The sequence below is a fragment of the Mytilus californianus genome, unplaced genomic scaffold (genome assembly GCF_021869535.1).
Source record: "Mytilus californianus isolate M0D057914Y unplaced genomic scaffold, xbMytCali1.0.p SCAF_2, whole genome shotgun sequence".
Classification (NCBI taxonomy): Eukaryota; Metazoa; Mollusca; class Bivalvia; order Mytilida; family Mytilidae; genus Mytilus; species Mytilus californianus.
In genome coordinates, this window is record NW_026262668.1 from 114,867,715 (window position 1) to 114,895,402 (window position 27,688).

The 27,688-nt window shown below is 32.0% G+C and overlaps 1 protein-coding gene across 1 annotated transcript in view; it reads left to right on the top strand.

Annotated features, from left to right (window-relative positions):
• Window positions 1–26,723, top strand: part of LOC127730800 (putative ferric-chelate reductase 1) — a 63,240-nt gene extending 36,517 nt beyond the window's left edge. Inside the window, exons 4-8 of the mRNA XM_052239386.1 lie at window positions 957–1,034; window positions 16,642–16,678; window positions 20,148–20,292; window positions 24,021–24,264; window positions 26,131–26,723. Of these exons, the coding sequence (XP_052095346.1) occupies window positions 957–1,034; window positions 16,642–16,678; window positions 20,148–20,292; window positions 24,021–24,264; window positions 26,131–26,279 (653 nt within the window). The 3' untranslated portion in view covers window positions 26,280–26,723. The remainder of the gene's footprint in view (window positions 1–956; window positions 1,035–16,641; window positions 16,679–20,147; window positions 20,293–24,020; window positions 24,265–26,130) is intronic.
• The last annotated feature ends 965 nt before the right edge of the window (window positions 26,724–27,688 follow it).

Here is a 27,688-nt window from a genome sequence, read left to right on the forward strand (position 1 = left end):
TTTAAGTCGTTATTGGCTCTGAACTAGCTTTCAATAACTGCGTGTCCTCTCTTATCAGTGCTTTGTATACCGGGTATATTGTTTTTATGTTAGTTGTTTTTGTCCCTCGCACTGATCTTTTGAGTTAAGCCAATTGCAACTGATGTTTACAGTTTGTTCTTATGTTGTGATGTTATGCCACTGTCCCAGGTAAGGGTGGGTTGAGCGCTCAAAAACTTGTTTAACCCCGCCACATTCTTTTTGTGCCTGTCCAAAGTCAGGAGCATGTAGTACAGTGGTTGTCGTTGGTTCACGTCGCTTTTAATTATTTATTTCGTAAATTGTTTTGTCATAAATTAGGCTGTTAGTTTTCTCGTTTAAATTGTTTCACATTTTGCATGTCTGGGCCTTTTATAGCCGACTATGCGGTATGGGTTTGGCTCATTATTAAAGGTCGTACCATGACCTATAATTGCTTTCATCCACTTCATTCTAACTCTGGTGGATAGTTGTATCATTGGCAATCATACCACATTTCCTCATGTTTAGATTATTTTCTAAATTTAAATAATTTCCCCTGGTCGCCATGTTGAAGTGTAAACAGGTTGATTTTCTTATTTGACAAACCGATTCCAAGCAAGTGTGATACACACGTCTTACTTTATTGTAGAGATGGATTATAATAGGCTTAAACAAATAAAATTGTACAGAAATGTTTTTTGTTAAAGTGATAATAGAAGATCCCATTTTTCGGAGGACCTATATTGTATAAATGTCATTTTGACATCTTTTTATGTATAATTACAGAATAAGTGAAAGATACAACATTTGCAAATTTAACGTTAATGTATTTTAACATTAATTAAGTTTATTATTATGACCAAAATCTTATTATGTCTAAATCTTTTTAGACGTTTTATTTCCCCAAATCATGACCAGTATATGTGAATATTCATTCGTCATTCTTTATTGAACAGGAAATAATACGATGAAAACCCGACAGAAACGGCAGTCAATAGAACACCCTAGTTATACAGAAAAATCTTCCATCACAGGTGAGTCAACATTCCAATTACAAACTCCATTTTTTTTTGGTTATACATCTAAGATGCAGCTGTAAATTATCTGACAAGACTATCAGATTTTCTTAATGAAAATAAACCCACAAAGGGTGTCCGTTTGGTTTATAATACGCAGTCACGTCCGTTTGATGTATGATACACAGTCAAGTCCGTTCGATGTATGATAAGCAGTCATGCCTATTTGATTTATAAATCGCAGTCATGTCCGTTTGATGTATGATACGCAGTCACGTCCGTTTGATCTATAATACTTAGTCACGTCCGTTTGATGTATGATACGCTGTCACATTCGTTTAATAAATAATACGCAATCACGTACGTTTAATGCATAATACGCAATCACGTTCGTTTAATGCATAATACGCAGTCACTTTCGTTTGATGTATAAATACGTAGTCACGTCCAGTTGAAATGGGTACGTTAATTCTATAGGGACAGTATCACGCTCTCTGCATGTTAGAGAACCCTTGCAACAACTTTCTGGGCGATCCTGATGCAAACTAATTGCCCCGATCCAAAAATCCCTCTTTATCCTCATTTCCCGTCCTTTAGGATTTATTGTTAATTTTCTCTAGTCCTAAATCTGAATGATACGTTAGAAACTGGAAGCTAAACAAATAGTAATCTAACTTAATAGACATTCGCCTATAAGACAAGAAGATTAAGGCATTTTTAAGATACAGAATTTGAAAGTTTTGTATCATTCTAATTGTATATTGAAGCAGAAATATCCCAAGAGAACAAACTATATAGTTCTTTGGAAAAAATAGTCGTCATTCAACATCGTGGACATCTTTAAGTCAAACGTACACCGACGTAGCTTTATGATACGAGAAAAAAAACCAACCACAAAATCGTTTGCATATCTTTTTTGTTGGGATTAGTAGTAATCTCCGCATTTCCAACAACTTTGTTTACCTATAAACTTAAATTTTTAATATACGGTCATAAGTTTTAGATCATATTATTTCAGATAAATTGTGTGACATTTATAATTCTATGTAAAAATCAAAAAAGATTTTTGTTTTTATGTCTGAAATATCTCAGTTAATGTGCCTGATATACTAAAATAGAAAATATAAAACCACACCAATATGTTTAAGAAATCACGGTATAAAAAGCCAAAAACTAAATATAAAAACAAAAATACATGAAATATTTTCAATTTTTTTTTTGGTCAGAGGTACATGTATATAAGAGTTTTAAAAAACTTACCAGAATTGAAATTTTGTACGACACGCGTTTCGTCTAAAAAAGACTCATCAGTGACGCTCGTATACAAAAGTTAAAAAAGGCCTAACAAAGTACGAAGTAAATTCATATAAGAAATAATTCTATATGCTACTTTGAAGATGCAACGTTAGAGTATTGTATGATATTCTGTTTTTGCAAGAACTGGATACTAAGAGCACTTGCAAAGAAATGTATTAAGAAAAAGGAGGTTCTGTGAGAATAACATTTGAACAAGAACCGTTTTTAACCGGATTTTCGAAGGAAAAATTGGTTATTGACTTGGGGATGTACTTATTATGTGATTGAGTTATTTCCCTTTGAACAGAAATGGTTAATTATATATATAAAGTCTGATTACACTTACAGATAAGTTTTATAGATTTTTAAAAGACATTGCATTAATGATAAATGACATTTTGGATTTTGGATTTGTTTTCTTCTTTTCTTTGGTAAATTACTTGAAGAATTTTGTGGTAGGTTTGTTTGTTATTCTGTATAAACTAATTTTCTGATTGCTATATATATATATTTAGACCCCTCAAACAAGAAATTTGTTTTGCATGCACACGTATCCTAACATCACTGAAGAGACTTTAATTGTCGAAATCCGGATATGGTGTACAAAAAATCTTTGCACCTTTGTTTGCGGTATACCATCTTTGCCGCACGTTTATTGTTTTCTGTTCGGTATTAAATTTATAGTTAAGATCCATTTAGTACACCTTGTGATCCGTTGATTTGGCGATCGCCAATGGCAGTCAGCAGGGTTTAAGAAAATTCGTTGTTCGACCTGTTAGTCAAATGCGTTTTGTTAAAATATACTTTTTTACTTTTTTGGTCTTTTGAAAAATGTTGTTTGTGCTGTATTTAGACCCCTCAAACAAGAAATTTGTTTTGCATGCACACGTATAAAAATTGCGGTTTTTATCCAACGCAATCATAGGTTTGAACGTTGTTTTCAATTTATACTTGTTTATGAAGTGAACTCCTTTAAAAACTAAGCTTATATTGTCTATTAATAAACATATATTTAGATTTCTGATTTTGGGCCCAGTTTTCCAGTTGGTCCAAATCGGGGTCCAAAACTAAACTGTGTTGGATTTCAACATAAATTGAATACATAGGGTTCTTTGAAATGCTGAATCTAAACCTGTATTTATTTTCATTATTAATTAGATAATACCACATTGAGGTCCAAAGGGTCCTAAATTAAAATTTTGTTTAAATTCATCAAAAATTGAATTCTTGGGGTTCTTTGATATGCTGATTCTAACAATGTTTTAGCGGTTAAATCATATCTAATTTTATTGATTATAATTTGAAAATAGATACAAATGTATAACATCATATCTAATTTTAGAGAACTATTTTTTAATGGTTAAATCATATCTAATTTTAGAGAACTATTTGTTCATCATTTATTCAGTTCGAGTTATTTCCCTTTGAACAGAAAATTAATAAGTATATGGATAAAATTTCAACATAAATTAAATATATATAGGGTTCTTTCAAATGCTGAATCTAAACCTGTATTCAAATATTGCATTTTTGGGCACAGTTTTCAAGTTGGTCCAAATCAGGGTCCAAAATTAAACTGTGTTTGATTTCAACAAAAAATGAATTGATGGTGTTCTTTGAAATGCTGAATCTAACCATGTTTTGATATATTTTGGATTTTGGGCTCCTTTATCAAATTGGTCCACATAGAGGCCCAAAGGGTCCTAAATTAAACTTTGTTTGATTTCATCAAATATTGAATTCTTGGTGTTCTTTGATATGGTGATTCTAACAATGTACTTAGATTTTGGACATTGGACCATAATAGGTAAATGTCCAATTTCAAATTTTTCAGTTCTTTGACCACATTCGTTTTGTGTCACAAACCTATGCTGTGTCAAATATTCAATCACAATCCAAATTCAGAGCTGTTTTAAGCTTAAATGTAGTGTCCATACTTGCTCAACTGTTCAGGGTCCGACTTCTGCAGGAAATCCGGTTTGCTGTCACTCTGACAGCCTCTTGTTATTTAGTGAACTCGTGGACCATAAATGCTAAGTTCTGCATAAGTTAAACCTCCCGTTTATTTTCCTAGCATCCAGATTTTTGTTTGTTTGTCCAAACTGTTTGAGAAATTGTCTTAGAACACAGGCCAGATGTGTTTTTTTTTCTTCTTACTTTTCTTAAAATATCCATTTGATAGTTTGTATGATTCTTGAAATATTGCTGCTACCGAAGATAAACGATAAAATTAGAATACAAATTTCGAGTGCATACATTTAAGATGAAAGAAGGATGCTACCAATAACAATAACATTTACGATACAAGTTTTATTGAACCAGATATGCATTTTGGCAATAAATGTCTCTTCAGTGATGATCGAGACCAAAATATTTGAAAATTCAAAATGTATTCAAAAAAGTTGAAAAGCTGGTAAGACCAAAAAGGACCAAAAGAATAGCAAACCCGAAAAGGAATCAGAGATATAGAGTGCAATACATAGCTTAATTTAAATTTTGCAACAACATATTTCATTGAAGTGGAAATCAAATTTAAAAACAAGCCGTCTGATTGTTATTTTGTCCGATTTTATTTGGTACAGGAGTTAAAAATCAGAGAACACTTGTAATTAAAAACGTGATGCAGAACTATAAAATGTCATTATTTCACGAACATAAGTTTCATATCAATTACAATGATGGCAGTTATTTTATCAAAATTACATTTAGATGCAGTAGATAGTTTTAATCAGATTTACATTAGTTTATAGTTTGTCTCAGATTAATACTCTGGGAAATTGAATTAAACCATAAACAATCATTAAAGACTTCAAAATCTTCAGTCTTTATATTTATACATTGTACCCCAGGGATTCTGTTAAATGTATACCGTAATTGATTTGCGTCATTGTACATCAGTTTGCAGCACGTACAATAAGTAATTGTAATGACCTGTATCAAAAATCACACATGTACAATGAGTAATGGTAATGACCTGTATTTAAATCGCACATGTACGATGAGTAATGGTAATGACCTGTATTTAAATCACACATCAATAAGTAATGGCAATGCCCTGTATTTAAATCGCACATGTACGATGAGTAATTGTAATGAACTGTATTTAAAACACACATGTACACTGAGTAATGGTAATGACCTATATTTAAATCACACATGTGCAACGAGTAACGACAATGACCTGTATTTAAATCGCACATGTACGATGAGTAAAGGTAATGACCTGTATTTAAATCAAACATAAGTAACACAGCCTTCACCCCTTACAGCCAAACATTAAAATAAAAAAAAGTGAGATGTATAGCTTTTTCTGATGAATCAAACTGAGTCCGTCAGTGTTTATATCTTGATAACCTTCTATGATGTGTCAAGATACATATAGTTATGAAAGTGTTGGTCGGGTGATAAATCATTTGATGTTAATAGTACATTCTTTGTATTTCATTGGGATTTTATCATGTATATACCCACGCAATATCATTTCATTGAAAAAATCGTGTATTTTTGGGGCATTTTATAGCTTGCTGTTCGGTGTGAGCCAAGGCTCCGTATTGAAGGCCGTACTTTGACCTATAATGGTTTACTTTTACAAATTGTGACTTAGATAGAAAGTTGTCTCATTGGCACTCATACCACATCTTCTTGTGTCTAATTTAAAACAAAAGTAGTAAATATATTAGACAAATTTAACATCCATGCAAATAACATACATAACAGTATTAAATTTAACCATGAGATATGTCGAGATATTACGAAAACAAATATGAAATATGACAGGCATGATTCAACAACAACCTCTGAACTATTTACAGGCTCCTCACTTGTGACAGGCACATACAGAACGTGGTGGGGTTAAAAACATGTTTTCGAGCGCCCAACCCTCCCTATTACAGTGGTGTAACAGCACATCATAAGAACAACTGTAAAAACAGTTCCAAATTTTCAAATCTTAACCCAAAAGATCGGTACGAGGCACAAAATTAATAACAACTATATATAACATACAAATAATAAACACAAAGCACCGAAATAGAAGTACTCGCAGTTCAAAGCCAATTACAACCAATACATAAAGCATGTTCTCCTGGCCTAAAGTATCAATCAGTACATGTCCAACGGTTTAAGTGTATTTAGCCTATTTAGACACAACAGTCTGAGAAACGCATGACCTCGGGAAACGCATAATATTGACTGTCATGACTGGTTAGTATGGAAAGCCAACGGGGTCAAAATTCTTAATTCGTAAATTGTCAATTTGCCACTTGTAACCGTGTAATTTCAAAATTCGTATATTGAAAATCTGTATTTGCAATTTTGAAACTCAACATTTGTAACTTTGAGATTCTTTATTTGGTACTTTGTAATTCATTAAATCTAACTTTCGTATACTATTTCATATTTTGCCATTCTCCATTTGTAACCACGTCACTTGAATATTTGCCATAGACACGCTGAATTCTCATTCTCAGGAAATCGGGTCCAAAACTTGATTCATTGCCTTGTAGATATTTTAAGCCTTATCTGCTTTGAAATGTCTGAAAAAAAATATGTTTTTGAAACTCCAGGGAGATATCTAACCGAAACAAACATAATTGCTTCATAGAATAATATCAAAATTACTCCAGCCTTACACATAAATGTATTATTTTGAGTAAAACGAATGTCCCAGATGGTATAGATATTTTTTTCTGTTGAGTGTTCTACTTAAGAAGCTTGCAAAACATGTACTAATGTTGCCTTTTCCAATCCATCACCATTCAGCCAGTACATATTTATGTCATTTTAAGTAGTTTGTCATAAAAAAAAACAAAACCAAACACAGTTTTTGGATTATATGTCACTATTTTTGTGACCAGATACGTAACCAACTTTTAATTAGACTCTACATTTATCTAAAGGTCAATTGAAAGAATAGTTATGTTGCTTTTGAAGTGTTGGTCCATAGTTGTAACCAAAACAAAATTATTTTATGTGTATTTATAACGATAAGAAAACTGATAAGCTACTAAAGGAAATGGCTTTTTTACGTTTATATTGAACATATACGTTACTATGGAATCGTTTGCATAAAAATTAACCACTTGCAAGGGATCCGTTTAACTGCAGAAATATGTTTATACATTTTGATCTTCCTTTTCAGAATTCAGACATATGAGCTATCTGCTTTAATATATTTTTCTTTTGTTTAATGACCAATGGATAATATCATCAATACAACAAGTTATGAGCTGCAATTTTCGAAGACATATGAAGGACAACGTCAAATTAGATAATTGTACTGCTTTAAACTGGATATTTTAATACATTTTGTGCTAATATATTAAATAAGATATCTAAACACGTAGATAAGAATTAGACATTTGAATTTTGTACCTACAGGATAAAAATAATGTTAAAAGTATTGTAATTCAGGTTGCATTTGTAAACATTGAGTAACGTATTTGTTTCCTATGGTAACGTATTTGTTGCATGCCTTGAACAGATACGTTACATCTTATATTTTATTGGTTTCGTTAAAGTTTAAAGCTTACTTCTTTTTTTCCAAATATTATATATTTAAAGTTCATGTATAAGTAATAGTTCCAGAACCGATATAACAGAATTTTTGATATCAAAGTCGTTTTCTCAACAGATACGTGATCTGTTCATTTCCAAGTTGAAAATAAGATAAGATATATAAACAGTTGAAAAAATATATGGAATTTACAAGAGCAGTATTTGATAATTGATATTTTAACATATTTGGTTTAATATCTTGATACATTTTTTTATTAAGAACAACTAATTATTATGGTTTTATGTCTTCAAAGTTGTATTTGATCAAGATGTGGAGTCAAGAACAAATCATAAGCTTTTCAGAGTCTTTCATCAAGATTTATGACTATTGATGCTGTATTTAGACCCCTCTACCAAGAAATTTGTTTTCCATGCATGTGTATAAAAATTGCGGTTTTTATCCAACGCAATTGGATAAAAATTATATATATATACAAGTCTTAATTGAAAACAACGTTCAAACCTATGATTGCGTTGGATAAAAACCGCAATTTTTATACGTGTGCATGCAAAACAAATTTCTTAGTAAAGGGGTCTAAATAAAACACAAACAACATATTTTAGACCCCTTTACTAAGAAATTTGTTTTGCATGCACACGTATAAAAATTGCGGTTTCAATTTAGACTTATATATATATATATATATATATATATATATATATATATATATATATATATATACAAGTCTAAATTGAAAACAACGTTCAACCCTATGATTGCGTTGGATAAACACTGCAATTTTTATACGTGTGCATCCAAAACAAATTTCTTGGTAGAGGGGTCTAAATACAGCACAAACAACATTTCCCAAAAGACCAAAAAAGTGAAAAAGTATATTTAAACAAAACGCATTTGACTAGCAGGTTGAACAACGGATGTTCTTAAACCCTGCTGACTGCCATTGGCGATTGCTAAATGAAATGATCACCAGATGTAACAAAATGGATCTTTATTATTAATTTAATATTAAACAGAAAACAATAAACTCGCGGAAAAGATGGTATACCGCAAACAGGAGGTGCAAAAATTTGTACACCATATCCGGATTTCGACAATTAATGTCTCTTCAGTGATGTTAGGAATCGAAACGGTACTTGGAAGCCCATATAATTTACCTCAATTTTGGATAGACTCTTGAATTTTGAAGAGTCGAAATAGGATGAACGGATCATATAAACCCGAAGGCAAATATAATACAAGCCCAAACAAAAAAATATAAATAAGTCTTAATTGAAAATAACGTTCAAACCTATGATTGCGTTCGATAAAAATCGCAATTTTTATACGTTTGCATGCAAAACAAATTTCTTGGTAGAGGGGTCTAAATACAGCACAAACAACATTTTCCAAAAGACCAAAAAAGTGGAAAAGTATATTTAAACAAAACGCATTCAACTAACAGGTCGAACAACGGATGTTCTTAAACCCTGCTGACTGCCATTGGCGATTGCCAAATAAACGTATCACAAGATGTAACAAAATGGATCTTTATTATCAATTTAATATCAAACAGAAAACAATAAACTTGCGGAAAAGATGGTATACCGCAAACATGAGGTGCAAAATTTTGTACACCATATCCGGATTTCGACAATTAATGTCTCTTCAGTGATGTTAGAAATCGAAACGGTATTTGGAAGGCCGTATAATTTACCTCAATTTAGGATAGACTCTTGAATTTTGAAGAGTCGAAATAGGATGAACGGATCATATAAAACCCTGCTGACTGCCATTGGCGATTGCCAAATAAACGGATCACAAGATGTAACAAAAGGTGCAAAGGTTTTTGTACACCATATCCGGATTAAGACAACTAATGTCTTTTCAGTGATGTTAGGAATCGAACCAGTATCTGGAAGGCCATATAATTGACCTCAATTTTGGATAGACTCTTGAATTTTGAAGAGTCGAAATAGGATGAACGTATCTTATAAACTCGAAGGCAAATATAATACAAGCTCAAGCAAAAAAATATAAATAACGTCTAAATTGAAAACAACGTTCAAACCTATGATTGCGTTGGATAAAAACCGCAATTTTTATACGTGTGCATGCAAAACAAATTTCTTGTTAGAGGGGTCTAAATACAGCATAAACAACATTTTCCAAAAGACCAAAAAAGTGAAAAAGTATATTTTAACAAAACGCATTTGACTAACAGGTCGAACAACAAATGTTCTTAAACTGACTTTTTTAAATATTTCAAAACTCTAGTATCTAATACTGAAGAGCACAACAGAAGACCAGAAATGCCAGATAATGAATGTGTTTTTGAAGAACTAGATATGGATATAACCATTGATGAACTTATTAAAGCTATTCACGACTTAAAACGCGGGAAAAGTCATGGTCCAGATGGTTTGTTAAACGAATTTCTCATTGAGTTTAAGGACCTTGTACTGCCCTATATATATACTATTTTCAATGCTGTTCTGAGCTCTGGATATTTTCCGTCCACTTGGTCTGATGCTATTCTAGTGTCAGTATTTAAGTCCGGGGAAGTGAACGACCCAGCAAATTACCGTGGTATAAGTCTTGTCAGCAATCTAGGTAAACTATTCACTACTATATTGAATAGTAGATTATTGAAGTGGGCATCAATGAACGATATTTTATCTGATGCACAATTTGGTTTCCGTCATGGTTACAGTACAGTAGATGCTGTGTTTTGTATATATTCTGTCATACAAAATTCTTTTTGTAAAGGTAATAGATTATATTGTTGCTTTGTTGACTATTTAAAAGCGTTTGATACAGTTGATCGTCTATGTTTGTGGTACAAGATTTCTAAATGAGGAATCAGAGGAAAATTGCTTAATATTTTAAAATCAATGTATAGCAATGTAATTTCTTGTATTAGATTTGATGGATTTAATTCTAAATATTTTTCAAATAATCTTGGCTTAATGCAAGGAGAAGTTCTTTCACCTATATTATTTTCATTTTATGTTAATGACTTTGAGAATGAATTCATCATTAATGGAAACTGTGGACTTGAATTTCAGGACATAACACTTTTTTTACTAATGTATGCTGATGATATGATATTGATGTCAGAATCAATCCAAGGCTTGTAAAATATGTTAAATACTTTATCTGGTTATACTGAGAAATGGGGTTTTTCAGTTAACACTAAAAAAACCAAGATAGTAGTTTTTCGTAAAGGTGGGAAAATTAGACCTACTGAGACATGGATTTATAATGGTAAACCATTAAATATTATAGATCATTTTTGTTATCTGGGTGTGTTATTTCATTATAATTGTAAATTTTATATTACTCAAAAACACTGTGCTGAACAAGGCAGGAAAGCTATGTTTAGTATGAGGAAAAAGGCTTCATCCTTATACCTGAACAATGTTACTTCTATTAGTTTATTTGACACTTATGTATGTAGTATTTCAATGTATGGTTGTGAAGTATGGGGTGTTCATAGAGCACCAAATGTAGAAAAAGTTCATTTGGACTATTATAAAACATTACTAGGTGTCAAGAGGTCGACTTCTAATGTAATGGTATATTATGAATTAGGAAGATTTCCATTGTTATATGAGCGAAATTTTAGGATGCTCAAATTATGGTCTAAAATTCACGGTAGTGAAAATTGTATTATAAAGTCATGCTACAAAGAATTAGTAGCAAATAGTAATAAATGCAAAAACTGGGCAACTTGTATTAAAACACTGTTATATGATCTTGGTATGAATAATTATTGGGACAACCAATCGGTACTTTGTTTGGATAGTTCATTTTTACAATTAACCAGACAACGGCTATATGATCAAGCTAAACAAGAGTTACATTTTACGCTTGAAACATCACCAAAGTGTAGAATATATAAGTATATTGTGTCAAATGTAGAATTACAATTTTATTTACGAAAATGTATTCCTATAAGGTCTCGAAAATGGATAACGAAAATCCGTCTGTCCTCACACAATCTATGTATTGAAACTGGTCGTTTTTATGGAATAAGTAAAACTAGTAGAATGTGTATTATGTGTGATATAAATGTCGTAGAGGATGAATTTCATTTTATTTTACAATGTACAAATTATAGTGATATACGTAAGAAGTTTATCAAGAAATATTATTGGACTAGACCTTCAACTTATAAATTAGTACAATTACTCTCTGTTGAAAATACTAAGGAACTTTGTAATTTTGGAAAGTACTTACTCTATGCATTTAAGTGCAGAAACAATATTTAAGACATATTTATATTATATGTAGTCTGAAACTCACAAACTGTATAATATGTGACTGATATTTCTGACGTTTATTATTTATGTGTTTGTTAACGCTATATAACTTGTAAATTGTATATTTATGCATACTATACTGATGAACTGTATTGTTCAAAGTAATAAAGAATTGAGTGACAAAACATTATATATATAAATGCCTAAGAATGTAACTTTAACACACTAATGAGTGTTATAAAATTAGTTGTTATATTTTATATTATTCACGCAATATTTCAATATTATAACACTCATTAGTGTGTTAAAGTTACATTCTAAGGCACTTATATAATTTAATGTAGTAACTGCATCAGTTTATATACAAACTGATCCACGCCTAGATAGATCGAATGTTGATTGTTGCTATGTTTAGACACTATCTTTTCCGCAAGTTTATTGTTTTCTGTTTGCTATTAAATTAATAATTAGATCCATTTTGTTACATCTTGTGATACGTTTATTTGGCAATCGCCATGGCAGCCAGCAGAGTTTAAGAACATCAGTTGATCGACCTGTTAGTCAATGCGTTTTGTTAAAATATACTTTTTTTCACTTTTTGGTCTTTTGGAAAATGTTGTTTGTGCTGTATTTAGACCCCTCTACCAAGAAACTTGTTTTGCATGCACACGTATAAAAATTGCGGTTTTTATCCAACGCAATCATAGGTTTGAACGTTGTTTTCAATTTAGACTTTATTATATTTTTTCGTTTGGGCTTGTATTATATTTGCCTTCGGGTTTATATGATCCGTTCATCCTATTTCGACTCTTCAAAATTCAAGAGTCTATCCTAAATTGAGGTAAATTATATGGCCTTCCAAATACTGTTTAGATTCCTAACATCACTGAAGAGACATTAATTGTCGAAATCCGGATATGGTGTACAAATTTTTGAACCTCGTGTTTGCGGTATACCATCTTTTCCGCAAGTTTATTGTTTTCTGTTTGGTATTAAATTAATAATTAGATTCATTTTGTTACATCTTGTGATACGTTTATTTGGCAATCGCCATGGCAGCCAGCAGGGTTTAAGAACATCAGTTGTTCGACCTGTTAGTCAATGCGTTTTGTTAAAATATACTTTTTCACTTTTTGGTCTTTTGGAAAATGTTTTTGTGCTGTATTTAGACCCCTCTACCAAGAAATTTGTTTTGCATGCACACGTATAAAAATTGCGGTTTTTATCCAACGCAATCATAGGTTTTAACGTTGTTTTCAATTTAGACTTGATTATATAGATATATATATATATATCCTTAGTAATTTGAATCAGTTATGTACAGCACATACATATAAAAGAAAACAAATAGATAAATATTTTTTTTAATTTTTATATGGCATATGATTTATTTTGTTTTCTGAAGACGACAGGTTGGGCTTCGCTCGAGAACGGAAACTAACATCATTACTGGAAAACCCGGGCAATAAACGGTTTCTATTAATCCTAAAATGCGAGTATCGGACCATTTGATTCTGATTGAGGGGGAAGGGCTGACATATATATATATATCAATATACATGCCTACCAAACTTTACTGGTCAAGAAGGAATTGCCGCCATCCGATTTTTCGTCCTATAAAAATTTACAAAATGTGTTGCAGACAAAACGTCACACAGGGTGTTCTCAAAATATTCCCGATTCTCGATTCCCTTCCCCTTTTTTTATATGGCATATATGACTCGGTTTTATACAGAGGTGACCTCGAATATACATATATATCTACTGTACTGGTCATTACACCTGGGAGGAGGGTGTCATTTCCTTTATTAAGGTATATACAGATGTGTCGCTGGAATGTGTCCCTTTTTCAACTTGGCAAATATATGACTGTCACTTGGTCGGAAATTTCAGACTTAATATATGACGGGTAAAACATTTCAGACTAAATACATGAAATATAAGACTGTGCCGAAAAAATCTGACTAACATTGTTCTGGGCCGGAAATTTTGGACAAAATATATGATGGGAAAAATGGGTTGACACCCATGATTCCTTAATATTATAATCTCAATGTTAAAATTTAGGAAAAGAATTAAAATATCTAATAATTTTTAAATACAAGAAGCAAATAGATGAAAAATCTTTAATTATTTGGGTCTTGGGTAATGAAGATAAAACTGTTTAATATCATGTTTGTACTTTGCAAAACAAATTGAATGAGCAAAGAAGTATTATTTTAAACGAGTCACTTAGTTAATGCATACTATATATCAAAACTGTATTGAATATGCAATATATTGATATATATATATAAAGTCTAAAGGAATCTGACCAACCAGAAAACGTAATGAATACTAGATCGTCGAGACATGACATATACTAGTAGTATAATGGTGTGATGTCCTGGTGTACCCTGTGGATATTTTGTCAATGACCATGATTGTAAAACTATGAAACTGTTTCTTTTTTATTACACACCTATACCCACTTTTAACCAAAGTGACTCTCCCTCCCTCCTTTGATTGGTCAGAGAGAACATCTCGCCATCTCGCCATTTTCATGACAGAAGCAATTCTCTCCAATTTGCTTACCCTAATTTTATTTCTCCATGAAAATCTTCATATATGACAGCTAATTTTAGAAAGCAAAATATCAGCGATCTGTTAGATGTTATGTCTTCAAGTTTAGGTATAACTTTTCCGACAGGAGAGGCGACAAAAATGGGGTGGCAAAAATTACTTGCCGGCGAGAAATACTTTTTGTCCAGTACTTCTACTGGCTGGTCAGAGAGAAGACCTCACAGAAACAATTCTCGCGAAACATGAGTTCATGTACATTAATGTATATATGTCAGCCCTTCCCCCTCAGTCAAAATCAAATGGTCCGATACTCGCATTTTAGGATTAATAGAAACCGTTTATTACCTGGGTTTTCTTTGTAGTTTCCGTTCTCGAACAAAATAAATCCGAGTTCCTGTATATATGCCATATGAAAACAAAAACTTTATTTATCTATTTGTTTTCTTTGATATGTATGTGCTGTACATAACTGAGTTAAATTACTAAGGGTATATATTCCATATGGAGGTGCTCCTTCTTCCAGGAGGCTTATACACAGAAGAAGAAAACCGGGCGCCATCTGTCGTCATGAAGATCGTTAGAATACTACAACGATGACATTTAATTAATCGACATTTAACAAATCGACATGTTTTAAGTTACAAAACATCAATATACCAATTTCACCGTGTCTATGGCAAATATTTAAGTGACGTGAATATAAATGAAGAATGGCAAAATAAGAAATAGTAAACGAATGTTAGATTTAATGAATTACAAAGTCGCAAATAAAGATTTTCAATATACGAATTTTGAAATTACAGTTACAAGTGGCAAATTGACAATTTACGAATTTAGAATTTTGAAATTACACAGTTACAAGTTACAAATTGACAGTTTATGAATTAAGAATTTTGAAATTACACAGTTACAAGTTACAAATCGACAATTTACGAATTAAGATTTTTGAAATTACACAGTTACAAGTTACAAATTGACAATTTACGAATTAGGAATTTCGACCCCGTTGGCTTTCCATAGGTTATGAGGTAAATAACAAATTGTGTCCCTCGTTCTATGATTGGTATCTTAGAGACTACAATTTTGCTATCGGTTCGGCCATTAGTTGGCATCTCAATCATGTTGGTGGAATAAACGAATAGGACGACTTGGTCGTGTTTTTAGTGAAGAAATATATATATTTGTTAATTGACGTTATACGTGTAATCATTTCAAACTTGACACATTTGACAAAAAATGGCAATGTAACAGGTCGCTTTGGCAAAATCAATTAAACGCAACAGATTACCAAAACAATTATATACAACTTTGGAAAAGACATCATACGTCAAAATATCTTTTTGGGTTAAGATATAAATAGGGGAGCTCTCAAGATGAGTCAATTTGTTTTTGCCGTGTCGTTTTTAAGTTTTTACTTGCATGCAAGATGTTACAAGACCTAAAGCAATTATGAAAAAATTCTTTCGAATATCTGGCGGATATTTGATAGATTTATACCAGATAGTCATATTCGAATTCAAGGGGCAAAATGCCTCTAGAACATTTGTGATCTCTTTTTATGAGTCAGTATTATATCTATAATTAAATGTAGTACTACCACAAACAAAACAAGCATTTCTCATTTATAGACGATTTATTGCTGTGTGTTTGTTTATTCTACATTGGCTAGAAGTAGAGGGGGAGGGTTGAGATCTCACAAAACATGTTTAACCCCGCCGCATTTTTGCGCCTGTCCCAAGTCAGGAGCCTCTGGCCTTTGCTAGTCTTGTATGTTTTTTTTTATTTTAGTTCATTTATATGTTTTGGAGTTTAGTATGGCGTCCATTTTCACTGAACTAGTACACATTTTTATTTAGGGGCCAGCTGAAGCCCGCCTCCGGGTGCGGGATTTTCTCGCTGTGTTGAAGACCCATTGGTGGCCGTCGGCTGTTTTTTGCTCTTTGGTCGGGTTGTTGTCTCTTTGACATATTCCCCACTTCCATTCTCAATTTTATAGCATATATTTCAGATGGATCAGAATGTGGAAAGACCAGAAGCTGCTTCAGGTATAGTACAAACCTTACATGGTATGAGTTAATTTATAATGAGTTAGTTTATAATGAGTTAGTATATAATGAGTTAGTATATGATGAATTAGTATATAATGAGTTAGTATATTATGAGTTTGTATATAATGAGTTATTAAGTTAGTATATAACGAGTAAGTATATGATGAGTTAGTATATAACGAGTAAGTATATGATGAGTTAGTATATAATGAGTTGGTATATAAGTTGTTCCTAAATATCGCTGGCTTAGAGGAGATACAGTAATTATCAATTTTAAAGTTTATGGTTGAATCGGGCCAAGGATTGAACCCAAAACCTCCCGTACACCGGGGCGGTATCGCCTTAATTAATTGAAAGTGTTTCTTATTCAAAACAATTATTACAATTTTCTATTCGGCATTGTCTTTAATTTCAACTATTTTGGAGTTCAAATCGTTTCAAGCAAAAAGAAATGCGTATATTTTATTATATACGTGCAAAACAAATATTTTTTTCGCGCAACTTAAAGTTTTCAAACAAGTTCACTTAAAAAGTATAAAAAAAACTTCCAAAAAAAAACAAACAAAACATGATTCAAAGATTTGGTTTGAAAGTTGTATGTTTTACGGTCATGTTGTTAACCGAGCCCGTGCATTTAGATACGATCCGGGTAAACTTATATATCCTTTAAATAAATTTATTTTAAAAGGTTACCAATTAACTGTAACTAGATCTTTGAATACTGTTTTATAGGTATAAAAGTTGATTTAGTAATCAGTAAATTAAAACCAAACTAAATATTATTGTTTAACACATATGTATATTAACGGTTCTACAATCTGTTGATACCTATATTTTGACATTGCACAAGGTCATGTTTTTCACTGACTGTTAAAGACGTCTTTACACTAAAAAAATCCATTGGACGTTTGATGTATACTGGTTAATATTGTAGTCTTAGACACTTGTTTTGTTATTAGTTGTTATTGGCTTCGGACTAGCTATCAGTAACTGCGAGTATCTTCAGATCTCCACTTTTGTGTTTTTGTTAAGGTTTTATTGTGATTTGTATCGATCTGATGAGTTAAGCCCTTTTCAACTGATTTTTAAAGTTTGTTCGTATGTGATACCGTTACACCACTGTCCCAAGTTAGTGGAGGATTTGGCGCCAGCAAACATGTTTAACCCCACCACATTTTGTTTTGTACATTAATCAGGTCGTTAGTTTTCTCGTTTAAATTGTTTTATATTTGTCATTTTTTATAGCTTACTATTTATTGCGGTGTAGGTTTTGGTCATTGTTGAAGGCCGAACGGTGACCTATAGTTAACTTCTATGTTATTTGGTCTCTGTGGAGAGTTGTATCATCGGCAAGCACACCACATCTTCGTATTTTTATGGTCAAGTTTTATAAAATATAAATATACTTTAATTAGAGGAAGATGATTTTGCTAAAGGGGTCATGGTCTAATCCTGAAAACTCTTTTATTTTTACTTTGTGCATGATATATACCTGATCAATGAAGACATATTGTATTATAATGAATGTTAACTAGATAAGGCGTATGTTTTCTCTCTATATCACGAGTAGCAACCAATTACTAAGAGTTCAAAACCAATGTTGTTTTACAAGATGACTGATAGGAAAATTTCCATTCATTTACAGCTATATTCAAATAGCGCTGTATATAATATTATGTGCTTCCGATTTAATCGAACGATAAAGACTGTAGCTAGATATCTTTGTTAACAAACTCAATGCAGAGCCCTTTGGTTTTCATTCCAAAGATGATATTGTCGCCATTACTGGGTAGTTTTAATCTTAATATAGTACCGGAAGTATTATATTTTATTACTGACTCGTCTATCGTCATTACTTCTACTATGTATTTAATAACGATCCTGAATGTTTCTACATTATACATATGGTTATACATCATGCTTTTACAGCAATGAAATAGTTTGAACCGTTTTTGTTATTCAGTCTTTTCGATGGCCTTTAACATAAAGACGACGGCATATTCCGTAAGCTGTAAAAGGACTCTGGTAAAACTTGATTTAAAAATCTTAAGTTACAGTTAACAGCCATATTTTAATTACAAAATATGACTAACGGCAACCCCTAGAAGGACGGTTTTGTGGTTTAGTACAGATATTACAAAAATAAGACGCACCATACATCTAATCTCGAAAGGCCAATTAGAAGACAGAACAATGCACACAGTCATTTTGTCAGAACTAAAACATCCATCGAAAAGTCAGTTCAAATACTTTATTTTCGTATGAACTATTTGATAGAAGGAATCTTTGTCGATATACAGGTGAATGCAGAACCTTGACATTTAAATGAACGCTACATTTTTATTGATAAAAGCTATTGAATTAATCATTTGTATATCATAAACCAGACAAAGTTTTCACGTTGCTTTACTTCAAATACTAGTATATTGAATCATGATGGAAATATTGTTCCTCTTATAGGAATCAAATAAATAGTAGTCTTTCCTGTATTATATGTCATGTATATTTTTCTCGTAAATAAAGGAACACATATAACTTTCACCTTTCTATCTAGTTAAATAAACTTATTAACAAAGTGTTTAATTCAATTGTTGTTGGTAATTCTTGGCATTTTGTGGTATTTTTGGAGTTCAGTGTTATTCGCTAATCAATTCTTTAAACAATAGCTAAATTTCCATTAATTTTTGTTTCTCTATATTTGGAAATTCTTTACACTTATTTGATTACGGGCTTTGCATTACAACGCGTTTCTCACACATTTTTTTCTAGACTGCTTTTGTATAAAAACATTGTTTAAGAATACAGCAGATTCGATATAACGTTGATAAGGCGTTCTTTAATAAATATCCATCTTGCTTCAAGTTACTAATAGTATTCTTTGGTACTGTCAGTTTAGTATTGTTTACCGGATATATTTTGTTGTATTTCGGTAATGTATATTATCTATTCTCTTTTTGAATTATTTCAAATTTTATTTAATTTTGATTTATATCGTGCGTTTTTTCAGTCACTGACTGAGGTATAAGAAGGGGGAGGGGCAAATAAAAAAAAATATTACTTTAATCCCGCCACATATCTATGTATGAATCAAAGAAAGTTTGTAGTAAATGACATCAAAGAGACAGCAACTCAACAACATAAAAAAAGCTTATGACATTTAAAGGTCAAGATACGAGCTTCAACCACATATAAGGTACTTGTCATGCATATATAATGCAATATATCGAGGTCTAAGATAATTTGCTTTTTTCAAACTTTTTAAAACTGTTCTACATTTAGGGGGGTATGATTTTGTCTTTTGTTGAAGACAGATCATTATATGATACTTTATATGTCTATTTGGTTAGCTTTAACTGACTGGTTGTTGTCTTATAGATTATGATCTCACACCTATTGTTTTTCATGGCATAGAGGGAAGGACATATCTTGAGACATGAAAGATTCATCCTTATTTTACCAATTTCAGAAATGGAGTAAAGAATTGTCAACACTTTGAGTGCGAATATTTTCTTAGCTACTGGATGGATAAACAAAAGGCAGTTGTAGATTTTGAACTTAGTGGAAAATCTGATGGTTGGTTGGCAGTTGGATTCTCTTCGGACAGAAAAATGGTGAAAAGATTTTGGAAAAAAAGAAATTTTTAATTTTGATGAATAGTTGCACATTCAATGTTATAATTAACTATTGGACCACAAAAGTTAATTATTTTCTAATACATTTGTGTAATTGCAATAATTATTCTCATACCATTTAGTGTTATTATATGTGAGTATTTATATAGATATTTATAGTAGTAATATCAAAACGAAAAATCATTTACGTCAAATAAATGTACGGTTTTTCTTTCGACGTCCATCGAATAAATCATGAAAATAATAATATTACTAAAATTTAATCAGGTGATTAATAAAAGTAGTACGTACATCTCTTCATGATGTACTGAAGTGTTATCGCTCGTCATGATGTACAACACATGTTCTCGCTCCTCATATTGTCCCGACCCCTCTTGATCGAACAAATGTGATCCGCTCTCCAAGATATACCGTATGTGTTCTCGCTCTTCATGGCGTACCGTACATATTCAAACTCTTAATGATGAATCTTCGTGTTACCATTCCTTAAGATGTTCCGTACGTGTTCTACTCTTCATGGCATACAGTAGATGTTCCCACGCTACAAGATATACCATACGTGATATCGCTCTATATAACGTACCGCACTTGTTACCACTCTTCATGATGTACCGAACATCTTCTTACTCTTCATGATGTACCATACGTGCTCCTACTCTTCATAATGTACCACACTTGCAACCACTCTTCATGATGTACCGCACTTGCAACCACTCTTCATGATGTACCGCACTTGCAACCACTCTTCATGATGTACCATACGTGTTCCTATTCTTCATGATGTACCGTACGTGTTCCCACTCTTCACGAAAGACCTTACGTGTTCCACTTTCATGATGTACCGTACGTGTTCCTACTCTTTATGATATACCATACGTGTTCCCACTCTTCATGATGTACCATACGTCTTATACCGTACTTGTTCCTATTCTTCATTATGTGCCATACGTTTTCCCACTCTTCATGATGTACCATACGTATTCCTACTCTTTATGATATATCGTACGTGTTCATACTCTTCATGATGTATCGCACGTACCCAATCTTCGCCATGCACCGTACGTGTTCCTACTCTTCATTATTTACCGAACTTGTTCTCGCTCTACAACATGTACGGTATGTGTTGTCTCTTCATAATGTACAGTACATGTTCCCACTCTTAATTACGTACCGTACGTGTTCAGACTCTTCAAGATATACCGTACATGTTTCCATGCTTCATGATGTATTGTACGTGTTCCAACTCTTCAAGATATACCGTACGTGTTTTCATGCTTCATGATGTATCGTACGTGTTCCCACTCTTCAAGATATACCGTACGTGTTCTTCCCCTTCATTATGTATCGTACGTGTTCTTCCCCTTCAAGATATACCGTACGTGTTTCTATGCTTCATGATGTATCGTACGTGTTCCAACTCTTCAAGATATACCGTACGTGTTCTTCCCCTTCATGATGTATCGTACGTGTTCCAACTCTTCAAGATATACCGTACGTGTTCTTCCCCTTCATGATGTACCGAAATTTTACCACTCTTCATGAATTACCGTACGTGTTCAAACATTTTATTACGTACCGTGCTTGGTCTCGCTCTTCAAGGTATATAGTACGTGTCCATACTCTTTAAGATGTACCTTATACAATTATAGCCTTTGTATGAGGTCGATACAAGGATATATTGACCTGAAAGAAGTATATTGACTGAGGACGAAGTCCGAGGTCGATATACGTCTTTGGGTCGATATATCCTGTATTGACCTCATCAATAGGCTATAATTGTTATATTATTAATTTCCGACCATATTTGTATCAAAATTCTGATTTGATTTTTTAATTTTGTTGGAATTTTATAGATATCATATTGTCTCCTAGACAATAACAACATAAAAGTTGTTATTTCATTTACATTTTTTTTACATCTTATGTTTATGAAGATTTTTTTTCTTCAAATAATCGATCATAGATATTTTTTTTATAAAACTTTTAACAATATCATGAAATTCATTACATGACGTCACAAAGTAGATCGGTTTTTAGATATTCTAAAAATAACCGTGCAATATGCTTTTTGCTGTGCAATATGCTTTTGCTATCCGCCGTTTTCTTTCTACCTTCGAAAATATAGTTTAACATGTGACTATTTCTGAACGAATCAAATTAGTTAAAAAATACGAATTAATAATATTATACAATTATAGCCTTGATATGAGGTCGATACAAGGATATATTGACCTGAAAGAAGTATATTGACTGAGGACGAAGTCCGAGGTCGATATACTTCTTTGGGTCGATATATCCTGTATTGACCTCATACATAGGCTATAATTGTTATAATTCTAATGCAATTATTTTGAATCAATAGTTCTGATTGGATGACAGAAAGCGTAAAATTCTCTATGTCCTTGTCTGTAACTAAGGAAGCCGACATTTTGAATTGCGGAATGTATTGACATGTAATTTTTACAATAATAAGCAAAAAAACTCACATGTTGCACCTAGAAATCTTCTTTTTATCAAATTTTATTACATTCTGAAGCGGCCAAGAAGCCAGAAAACGCCCGGTGTTTACGTTTGACGCCGGAAGCATACCTATGACGTCACCTAGTTTTGGGGCCAAAGATGATAACATCTTTTCGCGGAATTTTCTTAAATGGGAATTTTACACTGAAATAATGATTGAAATTGAATTATGTACTTGTTTTGCATTAGAATAGAGATAACTGTATTGTATTTGAAGCTTTGCGGACGTCCATCGGTAGTTTTACTGTCGCAAATACCCGTTTACCTGTCTCCGCTACGCGTCGCCAGGTAAACTAAATTTGCGACAGTAAAACTACCGATGGACGTCCGCAAAGCTTCAAATACAATACAGTTATCTCTTAATTTCCGACCATATTTGTATGAAAATCGTCGTTTAATTTTGTTGGAAATTTATAGATATCATATTGTCTCCTAGACAATAACAACATATTAGTTGTTATTTCATTTATTTTTTATGTTTGTTTTTTAACATCTTATTTATTTGAAGATTTTTTTTCTTCAAATAATCGATCAAAGATATGTTTTAATAAAACTTTTAACAATATCATGAAATTCATTACATGACGTCACAAAGTATATCGGTTTTTAGATATTCTAAAAATAACCGTGCAATATGCTTTTTTGCTATGCAATATGCTTTTTGCTATCCGCCGTTTTCTGTCTACCTTCGAAAATATAGTTTAACATGTGACTATCACTGAACGAATCAAATTAGTTAAAATATACGAATTAATAATATTAGGAGTTATCGCTAATCATGACGTATCGTAAAAGTCCCAGCTCCCCGTTATGTACATAACGGACGTGCTCCTAGTAAAACGTTCAGTAATATATATCGTTCACAAACCATAACTGTAATTTCATTTAGATTTTCGTGTTACATATATGGTTTTTTGTTTCAATGTTGTTTTATTTTCAGGATTTTTTTTAATTCTACACAAATTTGTATTCCTCCTTTTTAAATGATCCACAAACAAGGGGATTATTTTGTTGTAATTTAAAGGAAAACATAACTACTGCAAACACACATACACACAAACACACATACACACATACACCATAGTCAGTTTGTTATTACACACATACACCATAGTCAGTTTGTTATTATTAGCAAAAAAATCTTTCTAAAGTCTTAACTCTTCTTTTAATACTAAAATGAATTCTAGGGTGGCGATGCTATTTTTGGATGTATCTACCAGTATTCAAGAACCATGCCTATACGAGCTGCTTCATTTGAAGATCCTCATCCACATGTTCGTCCCGAGGAAAAACAAAACTTTGCACTTAAACATTCCGAAAGCAAAAATGGATATATATATTGTCGCTTTATTGTGCCTGTTAAGAGGAGAGACAGTGGTGTTGATCTTACAAATGAATGGGTACAGTTTTATGCACGTGGGAATGTTTCCGGTAAGTGTGTTCGGAAAAATTCAAACAATGGTATTATCTACGGAAGCCCAATGATATCTCAAAAATATACATTGAATTCAAGAATCACTTTATGTATTTAAAAAATCGTGATCATGGATTAAAATCGTTATCATAAATTGAATGAGTTGTATCGCTTATTATAATTCGTTATATATATCACGTTTTAAATTCGTATAAATGAATCTGTGGAATAGTTATTATAATTTTGTAAATCTTGATCACGGATTTAATTCATTATCACAGATATCATAATTAGTAAATCTTTTATTATAAGTTATCTCGAATTTTTAATTTGCTTCCGTATAAATCCAAAGGATTTAATTTAAAGAGATTTATATGTTGTATTTTGTCCTAAAAAGCAATGAAAACATATGTACCGTAGCCCCAATTTCGAGCGATTTTAAGGGGGCACTAGCTACGAGAAAAAAAAAAATAAGATATAATTTTTGTTTGTTCAATGATTAATTGAAGTGAAAAAGTGAAATAATAATTCGCTTTTAGCAGCCAGTCTGGTTCAATTTTGTCAAAATAAGCTAAGAAACATCGCTGATGAATTATTCACTTGCAAGTGAATAATTCGACCTCATTGAATCTGTATTCATGTGACCTTCAATTTAACCCCTTACCTAGAGATGGTTTACGCATAAACTAGGCGTGTTTAGCTATTAAAAGGAAAAGAATGTCAACATTGAAAGTGAAACATGGGTAAATCATTTGGTTGACTGATTCTATCCACAAAAACTTATTCTTATACAGGTAAAACGTTGATTAACATATTTCAAACCTATGATATGAAATCAAACACACATAGAAAAATCCAATTGCACGTGTTTGCTATCTATTTATATCTTTATTTATGTTTATATCAGGTTATATGGCCGTCGGCAGTCTTTGGTGGTCACCTCAATGGTTAATTAGACGGCGTCTAGACTAAAATACACACGAAATGCTGATACATATTATCGAGTCCATGCATCGTAATTTTTTTATTTTAGACTTTTAATAATTTGGATATACGTTTTAGTATGTTATAAATCAAATATGAGAATTTGAGTCAACTCGTTGAACATGAATTTGACAGCTAATGCCCCTTTAATAGTTTTCGTCATGAGAGAATTATAAACAATAGACAGTAGAACGAATATTACTATAACATCTGGTATTCTATACACCGGTTTTCAGTATTTAATTTGATATGTTACCCAATGCATACAACACGTAACTGTTTAATAGGAACAGTTTTGACATTCATTAACATGAAACTTAAAGCATGAAACCCTAGCATACAATTACACCTCATTAGAAATCAAAATATTTAGTATTTGTTTTTATACAAAAGAAACAGTGCAAAATATATTACATAATTAGAAAAAAATACTTCAAGTTTAACGTGTATTTGCATATAACTATGGTTCTGTACTAAAGTTAAAGGATGGTTTTACAGCAATCTATTCTATGAGCAATCACCCAAAATGTAATGTCTATGGTTTTACGGCAATCTATTCGAAGAGCAGTCACACAAATGTCTCACAGCAATCTATTCTATGAGCAGGCACACACATGTCTCGCAGCAATCTATTCTATGAGCAGTCACACAAATGTTTCACGGCAATCCTTTCTATGAACAGTCACACACATGTCACACATAATCAACTTTGTTTATGTGTGTAGACAGAAATTTTCCATTATTTGCAATAAAAAAAATATCGCAATAATTTCTAATGTACAGTTTTTGTTTAACAAATTCAGTATAAACACACTGATTAATGACGCTTCATCACACTATAGAATCACTATTATTATGTCATAATTATTCAATATGATTTATATAGATTGTTTTTTTAGGCGGTTTAATGGAAAAGCATCACGAAAGACCTCTTATGTCGGAAAGACTTATAAGCATTGTGGAAACCGTTAATGTTATCAGTGTTGTGAATGCTGGCTCCATACTACTTCCGCTTCCATTATTGTATACAGTTATAATATGGATCTAACTGTTTGAGTATTGTCTATGATTGGCTGTTCGTTTGTGTAAGGTTCTAGATGGACATTGTTGTGTATAATATTTCATCGTAATGAAAAACTGGAATCGCAGATGTTTCTTCTCAGTAAACTGCTGAATGGATAATTTGAGACTGTACAAAACAACCATTTTGCTCAAAAGATTTGATTAGATTGCTCAAGAATGCATTTTAACAGATCTAATTGCAATATTAGGTCACGGAATATCGATAGAATGACAATCATAATGTATCGTAATACTGGGATGTAGAACTTATTTAACAAGATTCTTATACGTCATATGACTAAAGATTTCAATAACGAAAGTGGAGAGACGTTTTTATTCAATAACAATTGTCTGATTGAAATACTTTAGCTGAATTTTGATTTTCAGTAAACAGATAATGAAATAGTGAAAAAGGATACTGACAAATGACGTCTATATGTTAATTGTATTTGACTTTTTTCTATTTATTATTAAAGATCTTTTAAATGATTAAAATGGTTACGTGAGATTACAAACCGATAAAACAAGTCGATCAAATAATAAGTAAGACAATAAACAAGCACCAACACACATACTATTCCAAAAATCGTCACGAGTTTAGAGAATAAACAAGCACCAAAACACATGCAGTATTATAAATCATTACGAGTCTATGTAATAAACAATAATAAATACAAATACCATGTTCTTAATTGAAACGAGTCTAGACAATAAACAACCACCCACACTCATACCATGTTCTTAATTGAAACGAGTCTAGACAATAAACACTCATCCACACTCATACCATGTTCTTAATTGACATAAGTCTAGACAATAAACAAGCCCAAACACACAAACATATTCTTAATTTACACGAGTCTAGAAAATAAACAAGCAACAATACACAAACCATGTTTTAAATCGTCACAATGACAATAAACAAGCAACCAACACCCATACCATTGGTTAACTCTTTACAACTCTATACAATAAGCAAGCACCCATACCATGGTTTAAATCGTCACAATTCTAGTCAATAAAATAGTACCAACACACATACCATGTACTAAAACGCTACGAGTATAAACACCAATACACACCTCATGTTCGAAATTGTCACGATTCTAGAAAATAAATAATCATCAACACACATACCATGTTCTTAATAGACACGAATCTAGACAATAAACAACCTTCCACACGCATACCATGTTCTTAATTGTCAAGAGTTTTGATAATAAATAATCATCAACACTCATACCAGTTTCTTAATAGACAAGAGTCTAGACAATAAAAACACAAACACTCATACCATGTTCTTAATTGTCAAGAGTCCTGATAATAAATAATCATCAACATTCATACCATGTTCTTAATAGACAAGAGTCTAGACGATAGATAATCATCAGCACT